Source organism: Astyanax mexicanus, chromosome 1 (genome assembly GCF_023375975.1).
Source record: "Astyanax mexicanus isolate ESR-SI-001 chromosome 1, AstMex3_surface, whole genome shotgun sequence".
Taxonomy (NCBI): Eukaryota; Metazoa; Chordata; class Actinopteri; order Characiformes; family Acestrorhamphidae; genus Astyanax; species Astyanax mexicanus.
Window position 1 is genome coordinate 112,292,984 of NC_064408.1, and position 27,106 is coordinate 112,320,089.

General features: G+C 37.1%; 1 protein-coding gene across 3 annotated transcripts in view; it reads left to right on the plus strand.

The window, feature by feature from the left end:
- adam22 (ADAM metallopeptidase domain 22) overlaps positions 1 to 27,106 on the plus strand; it is a 157,646-nt gene that overhangs the window by 117,120 nt on the left and 13,420 nt on the right. Inside the window, exons 15-29 of one of the 3 annotated variants that reach the window (XM_049464556.1) lie at positions 7,490 to 7,589; positions 10,889 to 10,960; positions 11,059 to 11,151; positions 11,243 to 11,323; positions 11,689 to 11,739; positions 12,467 to 12,530; positions 12,626 to 12,731; positions 12,833 to 12,952; positions 14,314 to 14,482; positions 15,166 to 15,277; positions 17,371 to 17,461; positions 19,873 to 19,926; positions 21,269 to 21,454; positions 25,444 to 25,544; positions 25,818 to 25,884. In XM_049464556.1, the coding sequence (XP_049320513.1) occupies positions 7,490 to 7,589; positions 10,889 to 10,960; positions 11,059 to 11,151; positions 11,243 to 11,323; positions 11,689 to 11,739; positions 12,467 to 12,530; positions 12,626 to 12,731; positions 12,833 to 12,952; positions 14,314 to 14,482; positions 15,166 to 15,277; positions 17,371 to 17,461; positions 19,873 to 19,926; positions 21,269 to 21,454; positions 25,444 to 25,544; positions 25,818 to 25,884 (1,467 nt within the window). Of the gene's footprint in view, positions 1 to 7,489; positions 7,590 to 10,888; positions 10,961 to 11,058; positions 11,152 to 11,242; positions 11,324 to 11,688; positions 11,740 to 12,466; positions 12,531 to 12,625; positions 12,732 to 12,832; positions 12,953 to 14,313; positions 14,483 to 15,165; positions 15,278 to 17,370; positions 17,462 to 19,872; positions 19,927 to 21,268; positions 21,455 to 25,443; positions 25,545 to 25,817; positions 25,889 to 27,106 lie in introns of those variants that run through there. The other 2 variants (XM_049464559.1, XM_022662664.2) reach the window with 2 other exon arrangements.

Consider the following 27,106-nt stretch of genomic DNA (forward strand, 5'->3'; position numbering starts at 1 on the left):
CACACTAGGTAGGATTTCCTTGATTATTGAACTTTTTAAAGAAGTAAAATTACAGCTTGAAACTCCCTGCAGCGCTGCATTGAGGTGTAATAGGAGGAGTAGCGGTTCTCTTGTCTGTGCCGGAGCTCCTCTGAGCTCAAACCAGACTCTGTAAGTTTTCCTAGGCGGCCGCAACCAACACTCGCGATACCTGCGCCTCTTTCGAGAACTGCGACCTGCTTTCCAACCTATATGTAGTTCTAACAGTTCTACAAGGACTACAAAAAAACGCTATTTGGAGTTGTTTAATTCTTTACAGAAGCTAACTAGTAGTGATGGGCACAGCAGCTCTTTTAGATGAACTGAATCATTAGAATCCGTTTACTAAAAAGATTCATTATGCATTCGAACAAATCTATTGTGCTGTTCGTCTGTGCTGTACTGGAGAAGCTCCAGATAAAGACAGATTACAAGTAAATCAGTGGGTATTTCTGTTTTGTAAGGATCTTAAAATGTTAATAAGATAGTTAAAAGGTTATTAAGTCAACCAGAGTGTAAATATGTGATATATAAGTTGAGTTGAAGTGTTTTTTTTTAACTGCTAAAGCTGTAGGCTAGCAGGCGGAAGCTAGCATTTGCGATTAGCATTAGCAATGTGTAAATATATCATATATCATATTACGTGTCAAATATGGCTGTTTAAGCTTAGCTTGCAGTAAATTGCTCCAAACGGAAATATATATTTTAGTCTGGGCTTGTAAAAGCTTTTAGTTTTCAGCTTCTTGTTTCTTGTTTCTCTCCAGTCAGCTTAGTGTCTTAGCATTTAGCTTTCAGCCTTTTACCCAGCTTCCTTTGTGACAGGTTCCTCTGGCTTTCACGCACAAATACCCATAATAATGTTTAGTTTATTTGGCCTAGCATTTGTTTTTAGCATTTTTAGTCAATTTTCTAGCCACTGTGTACCATGGTCACCAGCTATTCATTGGTCAGCTTAGTTTTCAAATTTCCCTAGTGTTAATAATCTTAAGCTTTTAGCTTTTTAGCCTTTTTAGCTTCTCCTCAACTTCCTCACTGTCATCTGGCAGATACCCATAACAGTGCTTCCTCTGGTCACCCTGGAATTAGCTTTTAGCTTTTAGACTTTTGCTAGTGGGCTTGGAGTATGTACATGTTTGGGGGTTTGAGAATTACACATAAATACAGCTTTGTTTCATTTCTAGTATACTTTTAATATATAATATTCCAAATTCTGTATATCATTTAATATTTTTTTTTAATTGTAAATTGTAAAAAATGTAAATATTATATATAAAACATGACATTTACATTACAACTGTTGAACAGTACTTTGATCTGATTTGTACAGTATGAATGTTTAAACTGCCGTAGGTTTTGATAACTATAATGATTTAATTGGAAACATTTACAGTGGCCTCTGTTTTGTGGTCCATTTGGACATGTTGACAGCAGCAGGCCATGTAGACCCTGTGACGTGGTCAGTGTGTGTACGTGTGTGTCTGTTTATGTCCGTGTGCAGGCGTGTGTTTACCCGTCTCTTTTAATGCCTTTTGCGTTTCCCCTCAATCCCGAATGGCACAGCAGGTGAGCAGAAGCCTGTCCGTGAATTGCTACTCGTTCAACCAAGCTGCTTTCGGGGGAGGGCCCTCAGTCGATCACGCCCTTCCCCCTTCCATCCGATAGCATTTTGGCCAAGTGCCTCAATGCTCTACTTTCTCCAACAGAGAGAGAGAGAGATGTGGGAAAGATACAGAGTGCCTTGGCTCTGTATTGTTTTCTGCAGTCTCTTAGTTGTATTATTCATGATTCTGTTTTATTTTTATTTCTTTTGCTGACAGCTCCTCGTTTGATAGATTGATACGTGGGGATTTTGATAATGATCCTCCCCTCTCAAAGCTTATAAACCATTTTCAGCCGACGGAAGCAGTGTGTGTACTGTCATTCTCATTCAGGAATATATCCAGGCTGTTCAGAATTCCATCTGTTGCCCTCTGCCACAAAGCCCCTCTTCATGAGTTTTGTCACCTGTTGTCAGCCATAAAGACCAAATTGGTTTTGAGCCTTAAAAACATTTTTATACATTTTAAATTAACTAAAGATTAAATTTATTAAATACTGTGCAAGATGTTTTGTCTGCCAGTTAGACCTTTACATGACATTATATAACCCAGAGTGGAAGGGGTTTTGATAATACAACTTATGACCTGCTCATACTTAATGAGCCGCAGTTAGACTGTAGGGCCACTCCAGGGCTATAGATATAAATAGTTAGAATTTGGCAGAACTTTAACTGAACTAAGTTGTGATAACTCAAACACACTCTGGAGTAATCAATTACTGCATCATTTTAAAAACAGTTTAAACGCTACTATACAAGGTACTTTGTACCATGACTAATTTGCCTGTTAGTTTCTAGTGTGTTAATTCTGGGCCATCATATTAGCTTGTTGCTTTGACATTATTTTGAGACACTCTAAATCATATTGCTGTTGTATAATGATGTATATGTATAATAAGAAACAAAGAAATGACAAAAAATAATGTTTTAATGTGAGGAACATTTTCTGAGACTCCTTATTGTTGCTTAATTGGCATACCGCTATTTATAGGAAGTTTTATTGACTCAAATTCAAATCACTTTTTCTTAATTACACTTTTTCTTCCTCTGTTTCCTCTGTCACATTGAGCATTGGTGGTTAGAATCATGACTATGGGCTTAGTGGACAGCACATTGGCTGAAGTGTACAAAAACGTGTCTTCAACTCTGTGTGTTTGCTGTGTGCTTAGCTTCCCAAGCAATACTTCTGCTCAGGGGTCTTACCCAAGTGGCACTGCACCAGATTTTCTAAAGTTTCTTTCAAAACGTATCTGTTTACACCAGTTTACTGCTAACTGTTTATTGTCACTTGTGTTGGATCCTTAAACTAAAGTATTATGAAAGTAGAAGTCGTTATTCATGTGGGAGGCGGGGTTAGTCACTTTCTCCCAATCAGGAGTTAAAGGGCATTTTAAGCCCCACCCTCTCGAGACTTCTGAAGCTGAGAAAGTCTGATGACTCTGACTCAAATGTTTCACAAACAGGTTTTGGGGGGTCTGGATGGGTTTGTCCATTATTTTTTTGCCATTGTTTTGTTGTATCGTCTCATCTATGGATGCCACAGTGTAATCCCGTTTCCCAGCTCCAAGCTAAAAAACTTCAGGCTTAAAACTAATCAGAATATCAATGGAATTCAAGACATGTGTGTTCAATGATGAGCTGCCACTCCATTGATGGATGTGTGGTTTTTTTCCTCAGTGCTTGCATGTGCGGTCATATCTGAAACTACATATCTGTGCTAGCTCTACTGTTTGTGGGAGGGTTTTTTTTTTGTTTTTTTTTATCTGCTTGGTTCTGTTATAGTGTTTATAAAACCTGTGAAAGCCTCTGCCTCTGCTCAGGAATATGATCGACTTAATCACTCAAGATTGAGCAGGTAAGCAGAGGAGGATTTCCAGAGTAGGAGGAAGAGGGTCCCGATTAAAACCCCTATTAAAAAGCAGCCATTGACCGTGTTGACCATTAGGGCACTGGTAATGGTTCCTGTAACTGCTTTATTGCTTGATTGCAGGTGCTGACAGTAATGGAAACACACAGAGTCATTGATCTGAGACTGCTCCCAGACAGGCAGACCCCGGCTCAGCTGCACAGGCTTCAAGACACACAGGAACATTGGACGGGCAGATATTTAGCCTTGAGTTAAAGGCAGAGACAGCTTCAGAAATAAACAGAGCCGTAGGGCAGAGGTGCTCACAGTTTCAGCTTTTATGCTTTATGAAATATAACATAACATTGTTAGATTTTGTCACTTACAAATGGGGTTATAGCTGACTAACAGCAAGTCAACATAAGCAAAATATTATTAGCTAAAATATTAATTAGATTGATATTGCCTCCTAAACACACAACTGAAATCAAATGTAAGAATGCTGTTTTCTGTCTGTAATGCTCAGAAAAGAAAACTCGAAAATTATACTATAAAATCTATATAGCAAATAAATCCAATTAACTGAAATATTTAATAATAGTTGTTTTTATCTTCATTGTATTGGAAGCCTGTGTGAAATATACTTTATATTTCATATTTTGAACCCATCCCAACCCTTCCCTATTATCCCTATTCTAAAACCATCCCTAAACAGTAAAAAAAATATTCATAAAGTTAGTAAGAATTAGCTGTTACTTTGCCTTAATGGCTCTAGTACTACTGTAATTGGTTTATAAACTTGGTAATTGGCTGGTTCATGGTCTATTCTGATGGACAACAGCCCTCAAATAACTATATGTGCACCAAAACATTTAAAAAGTTTTGAAAATAAGAAAATACATGATTACTGCATTTTGAATACAGTATTGATTTTCATTTGTTTAGGCTCATTCCGTTTACAAATTTAGTTTAGATAGATTTAGCTATAGCTATACTGTATTGATTGGCCAAACAAACTAATATGGAGACTGCCTTTTAAACAATATTGATATAATGATTTTCTTTTCAGTTGTAGCTATCGTTTAGCTATTTTGCTAGCTTTATTGTACAGCCAGTTAGTCATTTAAGTACAGATAGCTCACAACATTGTAACTAATGTTAGCTTAACCTTAAGCCAGCTTGATTAACAAACCACATTTTGTGCTGGTTATTAATAGCTATTGCTAACTGAAAAATGAACTGACTAGCCAGCTAATTTTGGATCCTGCCTTTTTAAAAATACTATTGATTTTTTTTAGTGGTTGTGCTAAGTTTGCCAACTTTAGCCATTCAAATAGCAAACAATTTGCTGATGTTAGCCAGATAACTGAGTTGAGTATCAACACTAAACTGGAAGTGCGTACTGATTTTACTGTCTTATTATTATTTTCTAGCATTAATTTTAGCAACAAAACAAGAATCAACACTAACTTGTAACCCATAAAATGCTGCAATAGAGAACATTAGCATTTGTCTTGTGACTAATTAATCCATAAAATGCCCCTAGATTTCAGTCAGCGGTTGCCGAATTGCACTTCAAACAATGTTGTAGCGCTATACATAAACTAATAACTGAAAGAGAAGGTCTAGACAACGCAGAGCAGTCTGGTTTAGATGGAGTGGAGGCAAGGTGAGTGATTGGACTAGTTTTCTGCAGAGGATCGAGTGGTGTGCATTATTATTTTGGCAGAGGCTCCTGACCGCTGGGGGAGGCTTTGCTGACTCAGAGCGAGTGAGTGAGACGAAGCAGGAGTAGTCTATAATGAGATTGAGATTGACACCTTTACGCTAATGCTAACCACTCTGGAGACGTATGTAAATAAAGTAGCCTTGCATTAGCAATGCAGAGCTATGTCTGGTTCCTCAAGCAAAAGACGCAGCAAGCACTTTGTTTTCAAACAAAGTCTCAAGACTGCATTGGTGTGAAGGGATGGAGTCCCCTGCAGCTTTTACTGTGCTTTGTTCTGTGTGATCTTGAGTGTCTGCAGCTTTTTCCGTGTGTGTTTTTGTCTTCCAGCTTCTGCTCTTCAGGTTTGTTTTGTGTGTGTTGGTGTTTGTGTGTGTGTGTCTTTTTTCCTTCTGCCCTCAGTTCATGGTACTATCTCCAGTCCACGGAGAGCGATTGCTATGGTCATGTCCAGCAACTTCAGCTTCTCACATTTTATGGCTAAATCTAACATCAATCACTTGATGTTCTTTTTTTCTCCAGTGTTCTCCCTCTAATTGTTGAATTACCTATTTCTTGCCCATTATTCTCCTCCTATCACACAATAAACCAGCATTGAGAGAGCAAAGGCTATCACATGCGTTCCCTAAGACTTGTGCAGAAAGCCAACTAATGAAAATATCATTGGATGAACAGATGAACACGCTTGGAGAAGAACACTAACTGCCAGTTTAATAGATGCCCACACTGGTCTGAACATGATCAGTTGTGCTTTTCTTTTGGACTCCCACTTACATATGGCTGTGGCATCACTGCAGAGGCGCAAAAAGGGTGTATGCATCCTATGCGGCGCATAGGGGCGCTGCACTAATGGGGACGCCACCGGCCCCCCGCTGATGATTTTGAAACTTATCTGCCTTTAATGCTGCCTTTAACTTGTGTCGGAAATATCATATTTACAAGATGAGAGCACATAACGCCACCACAAACTCGTATTTACCAGTGGAAAACTCCGATTTATAGATAAACCCAGTTGGAGGGCGTGTCAGTAATAAGTGGTCAATAAATGAATTACCTTTATTTATATAAATTGATAAATAAATTCAATAAACTGATGCAGACAGTTTGTATAGTAAATTACTTAACAGTTTAACACTTGCGGGTTGTTTTTAGCTAACTAATAAAATAAGTGGCAATATATGTAAAAATGGTTCTACTTGGATAAAAACAGTACTCAACTAAAGCGTATCTTACTCGCTTTATTCAGGCAAAATAAACCTTCTGTTTTTTTATGATAATAGACTAAAAGTACAATAAAAAAGGCCTAATGGCTTTCATTTCGACCTGACCAAAAAACACTCGAACGCATGTCAAGTCATTCTTACGACCTCCAACCTCATAAGTAGAAATTTTTAAGGAGGACTTGAAGGCAGCATCAGTCAGGAACAACTGAAACGTGATACGGTTTGTTTGCAACCAGCTCATGGTCAAAGTAGATTTTTTTGGATAGAATTGATTAATTACTGAATTTTGAGATCCATTTAGCAACAAAAGAAATAAAAAATCCTAGAATGTTTGCATCATAGAATGTAACTGTAGATTAACCCTTATTTATAAACAAAAAAATAATAATTCTGTGGATAATCTGTCATGCTTATTCTGCTGTGTGATGTATGTTCACTAGAAAAAAAGTTTGATTCTGTCAGGAAAACATATGTTTTATGTTTTTTCATAAATTAGCCACTGACTTAAGGTCTGAATCCCATTCAAGTTAGTCTTATTTAGGGCCTTTAGCTTTTTAGGTTTGCCAAGTAACTTGCTAGCTTCCTAACTCTAAGGATGTGCCCCTTTGGTTGAGTGATTGAGAGTTCAGTCCACATTGATGCTACAGTAATCTGTAACCAGAATATTAACAAAACATTATTAGATGAAACTCCTTCGACTCCTTCATTCAGTCCACTACTAGTCAGTTTGCTGATGTACAGATTCGGAGCTTAGTGTCCTCCTCCAAGCGAGTTGAGCTGTCCAATTTTGCACTATTGGCAATGAATTCACTACCAAGAAAGCATGCTCAAGCCTTTGCCCTCTCTAATCAGGTAACATTGTGTGATCTTGGGAGACTTAGCTAGAGCGTGGGAATTGGCTGTGACAAAACTGGGTTCTAAACAAACAAAAAAAAAAATCCCTTTAGTCAATACTGGGAACTGTATTATTATTCCATTAGTAGTATTGGGGTTTAAGTAAATCTATTGTAACTGTTGTAGCTTTTCTTTTGCAGTTCAGTGTAACCTGATCTCTATGTGTTTTTCTCTCTCTCTAACAGCTTCTACCTGCCCAAGAGGTTCTCTGACTGTAACGTAGAAGAGTACCACAACTTCCTAAACAGCGGCGGTGGAGCGTGTCTCTTCAACAAACCCTCTAACGTAAGTTTTCTGGCCCTGTCTTACTGCCCTTCTGCACTGCATCCACTGCATTTTGGGGGTTAATGATAAGACTGCATAATAGATAAGTCATTAATCGTTAGCCTTCCGCAGTAGCAATGTTGCAGAAGTCTGCAGTATGCAAATGAGCTCAGTAGCAAATCACGCATTCCTGCACACTGCGAGCGTCCTGGCTAATTTCTAATGTTCCCAATAAGAGGTCTATGGTTTTACTTGATGACTCAAGGTATTTTTGTGCTTAAACAAAAGCAAATGATTTTGGTCAAAATAGTGCAGTCCAGTCATTAACCCTTTTAAATTGAATCTGAATCCTCATTTAGGCATCAACTGTTGTTCAGTATCTAGCTTAAAACTTGTGTATAACGGCAGAATGGAACTAAAGTTAAGGGTATTAAAATAGTTGGATGATCACCACCCACGTACCTCATCCTCAACTCATCCCAACTCATCCTTAAAAACACAGTTCCACTGCTACACAGCTCAGTCCTTAGTTATACACATCTAGCCTTTGTCTGGCATTATTAGTATTATTGGTATTAGTATTATTGGTAATAGGTTCAGGCTTATCTGCTCCAGAGAGTCTTATATAAAAGCCAGTACTCTACAGTGCAAAGAAATGCCATGTGTATGCATTTGCACATCTGTGTCAGAAATGTGTGCTTCTTAAATGCATTTCTTACCCCTTATAAACAGGTTTTCTGGGTCTGGTGGACCCAATGCATTTTCAGGATTTATGTTCTCCACAGAAAATGATCCAAGGAAAAAAATATTATTTGTATGATTTTTGTTAAACTAAAAACTGAAAACAGGTCCCACAGATATTATAATGGTTGAAATGCATTTAAACTAGTGGTGTCGGTTAAAACATGTAATCTGATTAATCACAACAATATTCTGTCATTAACTGCAATTAATCACACTTGTTCTTTTAAAGACGCACATTTTTATAGTGGATATTTAAGTGTAAATTAAAGAATGAATGTAAGAAATTTAAAATGCAATTATATTTGTATTAGTCGTGTCAATTAAAATGCAACATGTGGCGCTGGAATAAAGAATGCATTATAAATTGGATAGAGAAAACTTTTTTTTACTTTTAATCATAATCATTTCAGCTTGGTTTCTGAATTAGAACTTAATGTGAGTATAAAAGGGTGTTTTCACACCTGTAGTTGGTTTCTGATCCGGAAACCACTCCAGGAAAAAAATCTACAGATTACAACGGACGTTAGGGTCAAACCTGGTGAAGAAATTAACTTGATTTTAAAATGATAATGATTGTAAATTAATTGCAAGTGTTAAAAATGAAATGGACATTAGGAAATAGAAGACCAGTTTTCCAGACAGGAATGAAGTAGAGTCCTGGACTACACACATAATCCTTGGTTACAAGTTTTAATAGAGATTTTCTACTAAAAGGAAAATATAGTCTACAACTAGACCTAATCCTTGTCCGGGAAACAACAAATACATCATGCTTCACATATACCTTATGGTTTGGTTTCTTAGACAGAGATGAAGCCTGGACTATATAACCCAGTAAATGGAGATTCTACATTAAAAGAGATATATAGTCTAGGACTAGGCATAATCCCTATCTGACAGTAACCCAACCCTTAATTTATTATTGTAGTTTATTATTCAAGCTGTTATTAATTATCCATGAACTACTCCTTGAAACTAATATAGAAATTATTATTATTATAGTGCACCGCTGTTCAAAAGCTTTAAATCACTCGTCACATTAATAACTGCTATTATTGTATTCATTATATAACAGTGTCATATTAAACAGTGTGGATTTTTATATAATCTAGACACTGGAAACAATTTGAAGATTTCAGGATGTATTTTATTCAATATTTCAAGTGCTTTTTGGGAACCCCAGAATAATAAAATATATACTTTGATTATTTATTTATAGATTCATTAATAAATTATGAGGAATTAAATTTTGTTCTTACTTTGATGATGCTCTAATGATGTTCTACAGATTTCTCAGTCATGAAATCTGCTCTGTTCAGCACTCTCAGCTTTCTCTGAGCGAATTGAAAAAGTTGCAGAGTGTAAGCAGTATAATAAAAGGAGCTGAACTGTGAGTTGGGGTTTTAATCAAAAAAGAATCTAACTGGTTCACATTAATTTGGCTTCTCTTGACATAAAGGTTCTGTACCATTTTAAAGGTTCTTCCCCTTTCAGACACTTGAGGGTATCTGTGGATCCCTAAAATCATGTGCCGTGAAATATCACAGAGAATTGTCTTGTAATATAGTGAGTATCAACAAGTCTTGATAATATCGTATTGTGAGATGCGCAGTAATTCATACACTTATTGCCTGTAATCATTTAATCTATCCCCTTCTTATACACTGTCTGGGGGTGCTGCTGCAGTTGCTCAGGTCTTGGTTCAGCAACAGCATGTGCTGAAAGAATGAGGTCAGCGTGTGTAAATAAACTTTTCGTGAGCACAAATGTGAAACTAGCAAGCAAAAAAAAAAGGGAATCGTGTGTGCGCTGAAGAAAATGTGGCTCTCAAGCTGGAGTTTTGAAAGGGGTGGTTTTTGACAGTTTGGGGGCGGGGCCAGGGTCATCTCCCTCAGCGAACGCTATTGGCTGATATCTTCAGGGTGTGTGACGGACCGCCTACCTCCACGAACCAGAGGAGGGCGGAGAAACAAGGACAGTAGGAGAGTTAGCTAACAGGCTATGCTAATATTCAAACAACCCGCGCACCGGCGCTGTTAGCCTGGGTATAGTGCCAGGTATAGGTTCATCACAAACCCTGGAGATATCAGCCAATAGTGTTCTGCTCCCTCGACTTTTGACATTGATGTGACGCCATACAGCTGACTTCCTGAATATACTGAATATAGATCAGGTTATTCCATCAATGGATTTTTTCCTCCCTGTTGGCACGGGTATATTTCAAGATGATAATGCCAGGATTCATGGGTCTGGAATTGTGAAAGGGTGATTCAGGGAGAATGAGATCATCATTTTCATACATGGATTGTTCACCACAGAGTCCAGATCTTAACCTCATTGAGAATCTTTGGGATGTGCTGGAGAAGACTTTGTGTAGTGGTCAGACTCTACCATCGTCAATGCTGCAAAATCTTTAATTAATGCAACATTGGATTTAAATAAATCTTGTGACATTGCAGAAGCTTATTGAAACAGTGCCACAGTGAATACGTACTGCGGTCAAACAAAATATTAGAGTGTGTGAACTTTTATTTTTTAAACCTGTATGTTCTGATTGGAATATTCCTCTTTTGCAGCTGTTGGATCCTCCAGAGTGTGGGAACGGATTTGTGGAGCCAGGAGAGGAGTGTGACTGTGGAGGCCCTGCGGTGAGAAGTTCTTCTCTGGACCTGCAGAACGTCCATAACTTACTGTTTGTCCAAGAGAACAGCATGTTTATCTATCTGTTTGTGTTGTTTGTGTGCAGGAGTGCGCTCAAGAGGGAGAACACTGCTGTAAGAAGTGCACTCTGACTCAGGGCTCCAAATGCAGTAACGGACTCTGCTGTAATAACTGCCAGGTATGAACCGCTCAGCTGTGTGTGTGTGTGTGTGTGTGTGTGTGTGTGTGTTTATAAAAGGTCTGTATTTATGATTGTCTTGTTGAAACAGATGGAGTTTATGGGTGTGATCTGTAGAGACGCAGTAAATGACTGCGATATTCCAGAAAACTGCACCGGGAACTCCAGCCAGGTGAGGGCGCTCTAACATTCTGCATATCATTGCTGTCCAATGAAAAAAAGCATAACCAAAACAGCAACTTTACAGGACAGAGAAAAAACCTTCTAAACTTTCAATGGAAGAAATGTAAAACAGTTCATTTCAAGTTATTTTAAAGTATTTCTATTGGTCCTTTCATCATTAAATTTTGGCACAATGTGAGGGACAGTTTGTGTGTTCAAATTATGTAGTAAACTAAAAATCGACAAAAATGGAGATACTCATTTTTCATTGGACAGCGACCATATGCTTTTTATATGTCATGTCATGGTTGTGTAAATGGCACTGTAAGAGGAGTGTTTAGCTAAAAGTTGTCTTTTTGTTATTTTTATTTGCAGTGTCCTCCAAATGTACACAAAATGGACGGCTACACTTGTGAAAAAGATCAGGTAATTTTATTTTATTTTTTGTTATCCTTTTTTTTAGACTTTTCTTATCGTAATAAATTTGCTTTTTTTTAACAACTACTAAGGAATATGTTGTTTTATTAATATATAATTTATACCATCCTTTAATACACACAAATACATATGTAAACTAAATTATACATATTTTTAATTATTAATTATCGTTCTTAATTCTTAGTTCTTTATTAATACATTAAATACATTTAAATATGCATTTTTTCTCTGCTACTTTTGCCACTATCACAGAGATGCTTACTCATAAGAGGCTTACACCCATAAGGCTGCTTTATAAAAAACATTTGTTATATAAACATTTGCTATATAAATACATTTAAATTTAATTTAATTAAATTGGATATATATTTTCAATTTCTTTAAAAAAATAAATATATTTTAACCAAAAATATTTTTATAATGGAAGATTTACAATTTATTTATTTATTTTATTTATTATATTCATTATTTATTTGTGAATATAAAAAGGATTTATATAGTTTATTATTAATCTAATAAATGTATATGTATGTGTAGTTTAAATCGATTAAATAGATAAATAAAGTGTGCATATAACTATATAAACATAACAAAATAATCTTACTACAGCTTTATAAAGCTACATAAACTAAACATAAACAAAATGTAATTAATCTTTTTACTTTTATCTTTTTTTATCTTATTTTTAATTCTTGGCAATTTCATTTCCTCTCAGGGTCGGTGTTTTAATGGGAGATGCAAAACCAAAGACAGACAGTGCAAGTACATCTGGGGAGAGAGTGAGTTCTTAAAGTGCTTATATTACACTTCAGCCTGTGGATTATGTTTATAACAGAGCGCTCAGTGATTTACGCTTCTTATTGTGTTCTTATAGAAGCAACATCTGCAGATAAGTTCTGCTACGAGAAGCTGAACATCGAGGGCACAGAGAAAGGGAACTGTGGGAAAGATAAGGACACGTGGATTCAGTGTAAAAAACAGTGAGTCTGAACGTCTTGATATGTGAGGTACTGTGACTGATGATGTGCAGGAGATCCTGACATGATAACTGTGTGTGTGTGTGTGTGTGTGTGTGTTTTAGGGATGTGCAGTGTGGATATCTGCTGTGCTCGAACATCTCCCCAGCGCCCAGACTGGGAGAGCTACAGGGAGGACTGTCCTCCTTTTCTGTGGCCCAACACAGTGCATCACTGGACTGCAGGTACACACACACATTTGCACACACAAACACATACTCTATATATTTCATTGCCTTCATTATAGTACAGATTCAGCTAATGTTAAAATGATGTCTGTAAGTTTTGGGATTTAGGGCCCTCTCTGGTGTAATTGAATGGGTAATTGCACCAAGCATGCAGAAAAATCATTTTAAACTGGGTGGGTGTGATGCGGTCTCCTTGAATTGGATGAATCCGATTCCAGGTTATGTTCAGTCAGAGAGAGAGAGAGAGAGCTCAATCAGAAACTTCACTCCGTTTCTTTGTTTTTACTATGAGTAAATGAGCTATTGAGCTCTGAGTTTCCCCTTCTGAAGTCTCCATTGCTCCACCAGCCGCTCGCATTCAGTAGAACTGAGCCGGATCCTCTTTTAGAGGCTGTACTTGTGACGTAAGTACATAAAGACATGCGACGTGGCCAAGAGAACTCCCGAAAAAAAAGACACCCCAGTTTTTAGAATGAATATATTAGGTTTAGCAGGGATGGTCCTTCCAGCCCACTGGTACCGTTAAACACAATATTTCAGAAATAAATCAGAAATGCTTCTGCTATCAATTTAGAAACAAAAAAATTACGAACTGCCACTTTAATATTGAAGACATTAAAGTTATACAGGAAGAAAATTATGCAAAATTATGTAGGAAACAAAAAGTGTTAAACCAGAATATGTTTTATTATTTAGATTATTCTAAGTTGCACACTCTTGGTATTTTAATGTCAGTGTCTTCATGAGGTAGAGTCACCTGGAATAGTTCTCTCAGCGTCTTAAAGGAAGGAGTTCCTGGAGGTGCTGAACAATAGTTGCTGCTTTTGATTCATACTGTGAAACACCAGCTCATCCCAAATCACCTCAAATCACCATCTCAGCTCATTAGGTTTAGATCAGGGGATTAATGTGGAGGAATAACACTTTTTTTTACAGTTTACTTCGTAATTTGAAATAATGTGTCCCTTAATTGTTTTCATGTCTTTAATATTAATTTACAATGTAGAAAATAAATAAAATCGAGGAATTAAGAAAATACTGAATGAGAAGATGTGTTCAAAAGTTTAACTGGTACTGTATGATCAAGGATTTCTAATATGAACGCACACATGCACACGCTCTGAGGAACAATTTTACCCAAATGGAGTGTTTCCAAATTTCATTTGTGAAACAACTCATAGCTCCTGGTTCTGTTAATGCATCCATTCAGCTCATGAAGGAGCAGGTAATTAGCCTGTGAGCTGAATCAGGTGTGTGTGCTCAGAGTGAAAGCACTGAACTGGAATGCTAATGCTAATGCTAATGATATTTTACTGCTGCTCTGTTAATGTGTATGTGTGTGTGTGTGTGGCTGGCAGTGGAGGGCATGTGATGATCGATGGAGACACTGATTTGGGTTACGTGGAGGACGGCACAGCGTGTGGAACTGACCGGATCTGCTTCAACCACAAATGCCTCCCAATGCAGGAATTTAACTTTAGTACCTGCCCCGGCACCAACGAGAGGGTCATATGCTCCGGCCACGGGGTAAGAGTGCATGTCCACGTTACAGTATTAAATACCAGATCAACCACCTAGCAATACCTATTAATACTCTGTCAACCAGGGAGCAGTTCCTCATCAACTATCTCACAACATATTTTAACACCCACCTTGCAATAAATTATCAACCACTTAGCAATGCCTTAAAATCTACCTAGTAATACCTTATAAACCACATATCAATACCTTATCAACCATCTAACACATCCTTATCAGACATCTAGTAACATCTTATTAACTCCCAAGCTTTTTCTTATCAACCAACTAGCATTAATTTATCAAACACCTAGCAATACTTTATCAACCACTTAACAAGAACTTTTCAGGACCCTAGGAATTCCTTATCAACCACCTAATAATATAATATCAACCACCTGGCAATATCTTATCAACCACCTTGCAATGCCTTGCGAACAAACAGCAATGCCTTATCAACCACATAGCAATACCTTGTCAAATACCTAGTAATACCTTACCAACATCAGCAATGCCTTTTCAACCAACTAGCAATATCTTACCTACCACTTTGCAATGCCCAACACACAACCAGCAATGCATTTTCAACCACCTAGCAATACCTTGTCAACCACCTGGCAATACCTTGTCAGCTTTTTAAATGTGTGTATACGGTGCCTCTTATTCCTCTTTGTGTGTGTGGTATGTTGTAGGTGTGCAGTAATGAGCTGAAGTGTGTGTGTCACCTGGGCTGGGCAGGTGAGGACTGTAACTCCACGTCTCCTCTCAGCTACCTGGTGGTGGGACCCACAGCCACGTCTTCAGGTACAGTCCATCCCCCACAACCAACCACAGAGGAGCTGATCCACTGACTGCATGCACATTTATACAGCACTGTGCAGAGGTTTAAACACCTAAACTCGTTATTTAAAACCATAAATTATGAATAAGTTGTTTCCAGATAACAGAGGCAGGAAAAACTACAGCATTACTCTGTGCTGGATAGACTAATGAACCCTGCTCTACACCTTCACTACTACAGTACTTATCTAAAGCGGGATGGACAGAACACTCTGTTTATGCACCAGTATCTGTATTTAGCCTTCATCTGTCTGTTATTAATTTTGATTTCTGTTACCATATTCATGTTCAGCAGCATTCACCAGTCATGTGCATTTTCACACAGTCCAATTATACAACTATTATTATTTTTCCCTTTCTTTCTTTTCATAGCTTTCATTTTTCATGCACTCATTCTTTGTCGACAGGCTCATGTCTTTTGCTGGAGTTTCAGTGAGGTCAGATTTGAGTTCTTCTTTGTTGGGTGTTTGACGTTGCTCTTCCTTTCTTCCCTTCTTTCTCTGCCTTGATTTTTTTTACACACCTTTTTCACCCAATCCCTCTGTTCTCTCCATTATGAGTCTACCCATTCTAACACTGTATGCTTTGTTTGAAGTAAGTGTGTACTCTGGTGGTGTTATTCAGTGTGGTGCTGTGGTTGGTCTGTTCCTAGTTCCTCTTTGTCTTTTTTCACTTGTTTTACTAATTGAGAACGAGTAACTTAAATTTAACAATAGAAAAAACATATTTATATTGGTAAACATCAAATAATTATTGATGCACGGTGATAGCAGAATCATATAGATATCTGGGATAATTGCTTTTTTTTTTTTCATTGCATCGGCCAAAACTTGCAGATGAATTTATTGTATGCCGGAAAAGTACCAGACAACACTGGCTGCACTACAGTTGGCCAAAACTTGCTGTTTTAAAATACTTTAAGCTCATTTTAATATAATTTTAAAAAGTTATACTAGGGTGTGTAGTCTCACTGTAAGTTATAAATGTGTGTTTTAACATTGGCGTCAGCAGATATGTAATTGTTTAATATCAGGTATCACAATTGGCCCAGAATTTCCACATTGGTGCATCCCTATAAGTAATGGTTCTTTAGACATTCAAAATGTTCACACTATGACATACATGGATCTCTATTAGGCTGTAAAAGAATCAGGTTGTTTAAAGAATCAGGTTGAGCGAATCAGGGACAAATTCAAGGTATTGAAGTATTTAAATTGATCATAAAGTATAGTCATGATCAAAAGTCATTTTTGTGCAGCTTTGCCATCAAGCAGCCGGCGCTCAGAGAGAGCAAAATTGGCCCTGCTTCCTCCGGGTGGGTAGATGGCGCTGTCCCCCCACATCACTCCTAGAGTGATGTCCGCAGCACAGGGCGTCTGTGAGCTGATGTTCCTGAACCGAGTTGCTGTGCTTTCCTCAGAGCGTGCTGTGATGCTGCTCGGCAATTCTGCATCAGCAGCAGCTCGAAAAGAAACGGTGGCTGGCTTCACATGTATCGGAGGAAGCATGTGATAGTTTTCACCCTCCTGGTGAGTTGGGGCATTACAAGTGATAGGGGGAGTCCTAGTGAGTGGAATAGTAAATTGGCCTTGTAAATTGAGGAGAAAATGGGAAAAATTAGAAATAAAATTATATTTAAAAAAATAATAAATAAATAAAAAGTCATTTTTGGATATGAAAATATCTTTTCTATTGCTATTAAACCTACATTAGCATTAGCTCTGTCTTATCTTGATCAACAACTTCAAATATGAACACACACATGCACACTTTGGCCTTTTGTGACGCTCTAAGAAACTATTTTACCATAAAGGAGTGTTTCCGAATTTCATATGTGAAGCACCTCACAGTTCCTTGTTCTGTTAATGCATCTATTCAGCTCATAAAGGAGCAGGTAATTAGCCTGTGAGTTGAATCAGGTGTTTCTATTGCTATTAAACCTACAGTTTAATCTCCCGTTAGTACTAGCTTTAGCATTAGCTCGTTTTGTGGAGTGTGTGTCCGTGTCCCCTGCTGTCTCGAATCTGGAGTAAACTTGGACTCTCTTTTTCTGGCAGGCATCATCAGTACCAACATCATCATCGGGGCTATCGCTGGATCTATTCTCGTGCTGGCTCTCATACTGGCCATCGCTGCATGGGGCTACAAGTGAGGAAAACGCATTTGTCAGAAAAAATGACATTTAAGTACATCTCTACTTATAATACATATTTATGGTAATATATTCAGTGTTGGGAAGGTTACTTTTAAAATGTAATCCCTTACAGATTACTGATTACATCACTCAAAATGTAATTTGTAACGTAATCAGTTACATTACTTCAAGTGAGTAACGTAATCTGATTACTTTGGATTACTTACAATATTGTCGTTTTTTTAAGCCTGAATGAATGTAGCAACCACATATTGCATATTATTCTTTTATTTTTCTTTCCAGTTAACAAATAGATAAACAAATAAAAAAGTCATTTCAATCACTCTATACAAATACTTATGAAACCATTTCATCAAACTATTTTATGAAACACTTCTATAAATTGATGATAAAACAATTTAAAACCAAACAATGGAACAACAACTGTAAGCTATCTATTTGCAGGTTTGCCACCAGTGTTAATTTTGAAAACAAATTTTGATTTAGTCTTAGTCATAGTCTTGTGACGAAAATAGCATTTAGTTTTAGTCACAATTTAGTAATTTAGTCAACTTAGTTTTAGTCGACTTAATGTCATAAGAATATAGTCTACTAAAATTACAGTAAATTTAGTCGACTAAAATGTAAAGGGTGTAAATGTAAATGCTTGTTCATCAGTTCCCTTGAATTATTAACTATACACTCATATGAAATGAAACGTTTAATAACCACTTGAGTAATATTGTTAATGTTTGAATGTGAAATATATTTATATATGATTTAATGTATATTATTATTATTATAGGTGTGTGACTATATATATTTTACATTTAAATTTTTGCTCTAGAAATCAGGTCATAAAACATCTGAATAGTTAAATTATAGTTTGAACAGAGCTGTAGATGCAAAAACAGCTTTTAAATGATCTAGTTTTATCTCCAGAAGTAACCCAGCACACCTACTGGACCTACAGTCTATAAATGAGATCAAAAACACACCTTCACACACTGTCCTGTAGAGATGCTCTCAGAGACTTCATGAGTTAAAGTGAGAAACTTATGAGAAAGTGCTGTAAGGAACTTTACACAGACTTTTGGGTTCATAGATTCACTTATTTTATTGTTTTATTTTGGATATATTATTGAGTTCCTTTCTGACCTGTTCCTGCTTTAACACTAGCTATATCTTTCCCACTGTGAGACTAAGCAGATGATCTGATCTTAATGAGTTAGGGTTCTGTATCAGTTCTGTGTTTTAGTGCACTGCTGAGTTAAACACATCAGCTCATGAAATAACATCAGCATTAAAACGCGGATCTCTGCACGGAGATCTGTGTGACTCTGGTCTGCAGAAGCTGAAAGATTAGTGGTGTTTTTACCGGAGATGGAGTCGCTCCACACGGTTTACACGTTATCTTGTTTTTCGCGACGTCAAAGGAGAAATATATCGCCCCTCCTCTCTCTCTCTCCCTGCTGAACACTGTCGAGTTAACTTCCAGTCGAGCTCCGTAACGACAGTTTAATTCCCGGGTTTGTAACTGAGCGCGCGGCGCAACTGCAGGAGAGGCGGGTACTGATTGGATGAGTACCCCGCTTATCCCGCCTCTCCACCTTCGCTAAAGTAGCAGTGATTGGATCTCTTCCTAACTGGTCCCTACCTTTCACAGAACTAAATCAGTTCTGATTGGATTTCGTCTCTGCCAAACATTTTCGTCTTGTTTTTATTCGTTGACCAAAATGTCAGTTAATTTCGTCTCGTTGTGTGTGCGGAGCCGCTGTCTGCCCCTCCTCCCTGTGTGTGTGTGTGTGTGTGTGTGTGTGTGTGTGTGTGTGTGTGTGTGTGTGTGTGTGTGTGTGTGCAGCGAGATGGGACGAGGGGCAAACAGTTCCCTTTCATATCAGAGCGATTTCACCGCAAAATGTTATTTGCGTTTTGTCAGTGTTGGAAGAGCAAAAATAGGAAAGTACCGCAATGTAATCCTTTAATTTTAGCAGAGTAACTGTAATCTGATTACCATTTATTGAAGCAGTAACTGTAACGGATTACAGTTACTTATAATTTGTAATCTGATTACGTAACGCCGTTACATGTAATCCGTTACTTCCCAACACTGAATATATTACACACAATTTAATGTATTGCCCCATATATACACATATTAAGGGCAGTGGTGGTTCAGTAGGTAGAGCCCCGGGTTATCAATGAGTGTCCACTGTTGTGTCCAGTGTCCACTTTGGCAAGTCCCTTTACCCTCACTGTTTTCCGCTGCTTTTAAACATTATGAACACAATAACTGTCATGTTTAGCATAACTTAACATAGAAGAAAACTGAAACTAAATGTGCTAGAAAGATTTTGGCACATTTTTTTTTTTTTTTTGTCAAACTCTACAATGCTTTGTGTTAACTGATATTTTTTGTATGCAGGAGCTACAGGCAGCGACAGTATGCAGAATCTGAAGTGCACCGAAGATTCTGTCGGTTTGTACATCTTTTCATTATTGTACTATTATCATTTTTAATATCAGCAATATACCTCTCTTTATTAATGCTGTGGGTTAATGTTTACATGTACATGCTTTCTATGACCTGATCATGTTTTGATATAGAAATAATTACAGCATTTTTCTAAAATTAAACAAAAGAATTTTGTGCACACTAATTTATTTATGGGTGTTTTTAAAAACAGTACAGGTTCAAAGTAGGGCTGGGAGATATAAAAAAGTCTCAATATATTTAAAATATAGGGATTTTTAGTTCTTACATAACAACTTTAGTTGTTTTATTTGTAAACAGACTGAACCATTTAAAGTGATGTGCAAGGTGTTGTTTCTTTTACATTAAATTTACATTATTTTCTTTAATTTTATTTTTAGTAGACCCCTTCAACCATACATGCAGCTTTTATATAAAACATGGTGAAAAGGCACCTCCTTGTAATTCAAAAGTGTAAAATATGTACAGGTTTCTGACAGAAGTAAATGTCTATCTACTGAGATTCACTCTGCAGCTTCTATATGTAAAAAAAATAATTTGATTAACCTTCCAGCCCTAGTTCAAAGTTAAGCATGTACAGCTCTGGGGGAACTTAAAACCACTTAAAAATTACGAGTTTCTTTAATTTTACCAAATTGAAATTCTCTAAAATATAACTTAGAGGAAGATGGATGATCACAAGCCATCAAACCAAACTGAACTGCTTGAATTTTATCACTAGTAGTGGCATAAAGTTATCGTAAAGCAGTGTGTAAGACTGGAGGAGGAGACCATGCCAAGATGCATGAAAACTGTGATTAAAAACCAGGGTTATTCCACCAAATAGTGATTTCAGAACTCTTAAAACTTTATAAATATGAACTCGTTTTTTTGCATTATTTGGGGTCTAAAAGCTCTGCTTCTGCTCTAAATTACAATATTTTTATTTGGAATTTGGGAGAAATGTTGTCTGTAGTTTATAGAATAAAACAACAATGTTCATTTAACTCATTTTTTCCAAAGCTGTATGGCCAAAAATAAATTATAATAATTATAATTTAGATTATTTATTCAGTGCAGAGTTCAGTTGAAAGATCTAAAAGGTTGTAATCCTGTGAACGCCAAAGCCTTATTTCCTTACTGTGGGAACGTCCAAGGAGCTCAGTGTAGATCTGTAAATTATAATAATAGCTTTACACAAGTCAGGAATATCTGTTTTTAAGGAGATTTTAAGGAGTTTTAGCAATCTGCAGATATCTGTTCCTTCTTGAGTTAAAAGTAAAAAAAAAACACTATAAAATGTGAAAGGCTGTTTCTGACTCTTTACTCTGCTGCTTGGTTCCTACAGACAAATGCCGCCAGGCGACTACGTGAAGAAACCGGGCGATGCCGATTCGTTCTACAGCGACGTGCCGCAGGGTGTGAGCTCCAACTCAGGCAGCAGCTCCAAGAAGAGGTCTGCTTACCTGTCCCACCTTCAGATCTACACCTCCATCCCCTCCATCAGCCAAAACATCTTACTGTTCAGCTTCAGGTGTGCACCTGTGTCCATCTCATCCTCATCTTCATCCCTTTCTCTGCCTCAGTCAAGAGCAGCAGCCCTCTGTTCAAAAGTGCCTAACTCGTTACATTGTTTTGGAGACCCAGGGTATGTCAAATAATGATATATAATTAAATATTAAATAATTAGCAACAAACCAGTAGCTAATATAAAAGTTAATTTGTAGAAAGTTAATTTGTAGTGAAAATGTCTTTTTATTCAGTTGCTAGGAGGGTCTCCTGAACAAGTCCAAAAATAAATAGGTTCATATGGGGCACTAAATACAAAACAGCATTTTAATGACAGTTATAGGACTTTTAAGACATTAGTCTGATGCGTCAGTGAGTGCAAACAGCCAATATGTGGATCAGCTCACCAGCCCAATCAACATGTACTATCTAGAAGGTGGCCAACTGTCTGCTGCATCCAATATAATGTATAATCAAATATACATTATTATTAGTATAACATTTTTAATGCATTCTTTTAGTTTTGAGAACTACAAAATTTGTTACATTTGAAAGACTTTTAGTTTCTTTTATTGGTTCTTAGTCACTTTAGGTAAAGTGGGTACAGTGGATAAAATAGGACGAGACCAGGCTTTGCATAAACTGACTCCAGTTTTATTGCATACCTCTTATAAATATATTTTAAAGATCGAGATGAAGGAATTAAAATACAAATTTTTAGAAAATTTAAAAATCACACACATTCATACATATCTGACACAAATAAACATGTGGCTCATTTTCTGTTATGGACAAATAACATCTAATTAGAGCACAACCTGGCAGATGGCAAAAACCTGACCCTGCCAAACAGCCAAACAACCCCATGCTGATCCTCTTTTCTTCTTTAGTGCAGCGCCCTCTTCTGGACCAGTTCAGGTACTTCAGTTAAACAGTGATTACACAACTGGCACTCCATGCAGAGCCTCTTTTTTTAAACTGACCAAGAGTTGAAGCTGGTGTCCATAAGTTTTGGGATTTGCGGGATTTAGGGCCCTTTCTGGTGAGAATGGATAATTACACCGAACATGTAGAAGAATAATTTAAAACTTGGGGAGGGGGGGGGTGTGAATGAGCTTCTGAGCTCTGAGTTTCCCTTTCTGAAGTCTCCATTGCTCGCATTCAGTAAAACAAAGCCAGATCTTCATTTAGAGGCTGTACATGTGTATAGGTACGTAAAGACACAGGACTCACGCAAAAAGCGACCCGACACCCCAGTTTGTAGAATGAATATATTATGCTTAGCAGGGATGGCTGTTTTAGCACACTGATACCATTAATTACCAATACCAATAATTAATTAACAATATTTTATCCCATCTCCACTTAGAAATGCTTCTGCTTTCAGTTTAGAAACTAATTAATACAGACTGCCGCTTTAATAGGAGTGCAAAAACAAAACAGACCACATAGTTTTAAAATACAACCACACCATGGCCTACTTAACAGTGTCACATGTCTACCAAGGATGTATGAATGTATGAAGTTTTACATATATAGCGCCTTTTTAGACACCCATGGATGCTTTACAATTGCATTTAACACACAACCATTTACATTTAGCACTTAACCAAACAGAAGCGGCAGCCAATCACGAACAGCGTACTCTCAACCAGAAACAACCGGCCATTTGGAGTTACTCTAATACAGAGCAAACTGTTGAAATCATCCCTGATGCACACTGTTTTAGAACATTTATTACTAATTAAAAATCCTAATTAACAAAAATTTTAATCTCAGTAGAGCTCACTCATGTCCTGTTTAAAGGTCCTAAAGAAATTTTGTACGAGTTTTTAGGAAGGAGGGTTTTTATCCTCTGCTCTAACTCACTTTCAGCTGCTGCTTCTTTCTGTTTTGTGTTGGGATTATGATTAATTTCTCCTCTCTCTTTGGCTGTAAGAGTAAAACAGCAGGTTAGGATATCAGCTGATACAGTATGGAAGCAGTACGTAAGTGATTATGGTTTTATCTCCACCTGGGTGAGACTTTCACTCAAGCTGCTTTTCCTGTCATGTGGTGATGCGCTCATATGTGTCTACTCTTTATCTACTATCTGCCTACTTTTTCCATCCTGTTTTTCAGAGTGATGTGACGTCCTTCATTCACACTATTCATATCATTCATTTCATAACACCATTCACACCATTCTTGTCAATTGTGGCTGTGTCACTTCTTGGGACTTGGGAGATTTTTGAGGCAATAATTTATAAATTTTATCTTTTTTAAATGTAGTTAAACAGCCTAGACATATTTGTTGTCTGAAGAAGAGAAGAAAATGGACAGAATTTTGGCTTTAAACCTGTTGTTTGTCGAATTTTGCTGGGCTGCTGGCCTTCAAGGTAGCACCAGTTATGCTGACAAGTAAAAAAAAACAAGACAATGCTTCCATATTCACCATACTTGTGCTGCACACACAGATGGCATGTGATCTCTGCCTTTAACCCATCCTTGCAATAAACACGCACCTAATTGATATGCTAGACATCTTTTTTTTAAGTTTTCCTTCCGCTAAAATGCACTTTTTCTAGTTCTTTGTAAAATACAATAGGTCTAAACTATTCCTTAACCTCCATTGTCAGCAATAGCTAGTAAAAGTAAATATTCAGAAAAACGAGTCGATCAGGAAAAGCATCCATGTCGACGTCAACCCGTGAATTAGAAATCATGGCCACGCCCACCTTGGCTTGTGACTGCCCACAGGCAGAGCTAGGAGCTAACAGTGTTGGAACAGCATGACAGTTCATTCCTGTGTTATTTGTGCAAATAACACATCTGTGTTATATGTTTTGCCCTGTAATTCAGAGCCAAGGAACAAATAGTTAGAATTTTTCTATGGAACACGACCAGCAAAGTATAATTAGGAGATAGGAGGTTGGTCTATTTTTAAAACATTTCTGTTTACACTAGTTAAAGGTTTTGTTCCAACCGCCTGGTTGGCTCTGCTGTGGCTCAGCCAACAAAACCCTGGGGTGGATTTTTACTCTCTGGACCTGGACTACCCACCTCTGCATGCAAGTAACTATAGGTTTACATAGGATCTCCAGTGGATTTGGCATTTTACATAGACTCTAAGACTCGGTCAGGGGCTGAACTGCACGTAGCAGAGCATTACATATGATGTAATGTAACATATGACATTGCAAAGACTTTTATTATAGTAAAAATGACTTTATTTTAAAACGTTTCTAGCTGTTGTCGATCTCGCTGCCTCCTGGTGTTGCAGTGCTGTTAGCCAATCAGAGGCGATATGTTTGCACTTATAAATATTCATGAGCAAGAGCCAAAATCCTATCATTTCTTCTTCCCTCCACTCCTCCACAGGACTAAAGCAGCGTTATACCGGATCACCGGAGCACTTTTTTCACAAAAACAGATCACATGGCATTCATTCATACTATAGACCACAACTAGACATTTTAAAATAAATGAAAAAAAAAACAGCCCATTATGACCTTGTTGGTCCACTAGCATAACCAGGCGTGTTGACCAAAATTACCACATTGGTCCACCATCCAACTTTACCAAACTATTCAACTAGTATAACCAGCTATATTGTTGGTCAAGACCTTAGGTATTCAACTCAATCTGCTTGTTTACCAGTGTTTAGGGTATGTTTTTAGCTAGATATTCAGCTTTAGAACCATCTTGGCCACTGAATTCCAGCTTTAGACCAACTTAAACCAAACCAAATGCAAAGCAAGAGCTGGAATTTTCAGCTACAGCTTTCAGCTATAGTTTGTTTGCTTTGAAGTTCCAGTCCAGATTAAAAAATATCATCTTCAGACATCAAACTTGTCTTGCCTGATTTTCTGTGTATATATTTTCTCTGCAGTATTTTAAATTAAAAACTGGTAAAGGTCTGTATATTAGTCAGCTTCACGCTGGTTTAACTACGTTTTTTTGCTAGTACTCAAATAATATGTTGTAAATGTATTTAATTTATTGTATTTCTGGGTTTATGACTTTGGTCTAAAGGTCCAATGGTTTATCCCATTCCTGGAGTGAGAGAATCCCAGACGCCAAACACATTTCCGATATCTGTGAAAACGGGCGACCCAGGAGCAACTCGTGGCAAGGTAAGTCATGGGTTTGTGTCCCTAAAATCTTATATTTTAAGTTCGGATACTGATACATTGACAGTTTCCGCAATGAAGATTAAGTGTTTAGGCCTTAAGGCAGCAAATTAGCCACGTTGCTTCCACCACCATGCTTTACAGTTTTGATGTTTTTGGTGCAGTGTCCTGTTTGTACCTGTATTCCAAAGAGTTCCACTTCTGTTTCCCAGAAGCTTTCTGAAATATCTATGTGATTTTAGTCAAATTTGTGTTGTTTTATTGTTTTCCTTGTAGGGAACATTAGCGGAAACCGCAGAAAGATGAAAGGGAAGAAGTTCCGGCCTCGTTCCAACTCGACAGAGTAAGTTACATGTAACTGCTTTGTAACAGCAAGGTCAATCCACATGCATACAGCTCTTGCCAAAGAACATGACAATTTAATTAAAGCATGCACTCTGAGATCAGCTCTCAAATATCAAAGATTCCAGGTAAAGAAAAGATACCTGGGAGGTTTCTGAGGGTTTTGTTTTGCATGCAGTGAAATGCTAACTCACTAAACACACTTGAATGTATGTGATTCACCTTATATTTTTCTTTTTAATGGCTTCAATCTTTGGAGCGAGAAGCACGCTTAAAAAGTGGCATGCAAGTGTTTCAGCATCTAAAAGAATGCAGAAAGGAGGCTTCTCGGATACACAGCGCTCTATCTTCCTTTCTTTTTCTGTATCCTGTTATAAATACATGATACAAAACTAGAAAGGAAAGTCTGCTCTGAAGAAAAGGCCACCAAACCAAAATGCAATTGACCTTTCGATTTTAAAATGCATTTAGTGATTAAGTGTAGTATTTGTAAGGGTTTGGCATTAATGGCCTGAAGAATCATTAAGGCTTTTAATCATGATTAGAAGCTGATCTTTTTATCTATCATTTTGGAATAATTTTACTGCAATGAAATACTGATGGCATTAAGGTCAAATTTTAAAGGAGAATTCCAAGTGTTCTGAATAGGTCAGTGGTTATGATATAACAGAACAGTAATTCAGATATGATATGAACTCAAATCAGTACCATGATTAAATAAACATTGTACCTTGATTGCACATGTTGACTACACATGTAATACTATACATATATACAGCTCTGGAAAAAACGAAGAGTTTCTGAATCAGTTTCTCTGATTTTGCTATTTATAGGTATATGTTTGAATAAAATAAACATTGTTGTTTTATTCTATAAATTACAAACAACATTTCTACCAGATTCCAAAAAATATTGTCATTTAGAGCATTTATTTGCAGAAAATGAGAAATGGCTGAAATAACAAAAAAGATGCAGAGCTTTCAGACCTTAAATAATGCAAAGAAAACAAGTTCATATTCGTGAAGTTTTAAGAGTTCAGAAATCAATATTTGGTGGAATAATCCTGGTTTTTAATCACAGTTTTCATGCATCTGGACATGTTCTCCTCCACCAGTCTTACACACTGCTTTTAAATAACTTTATGCCACTCCTGGTGCAAAAATTCCAGCAATTCAGCCATCTTCCTCTTGATTATATACCAGAGGTTTTTAATTTGGTAAAAT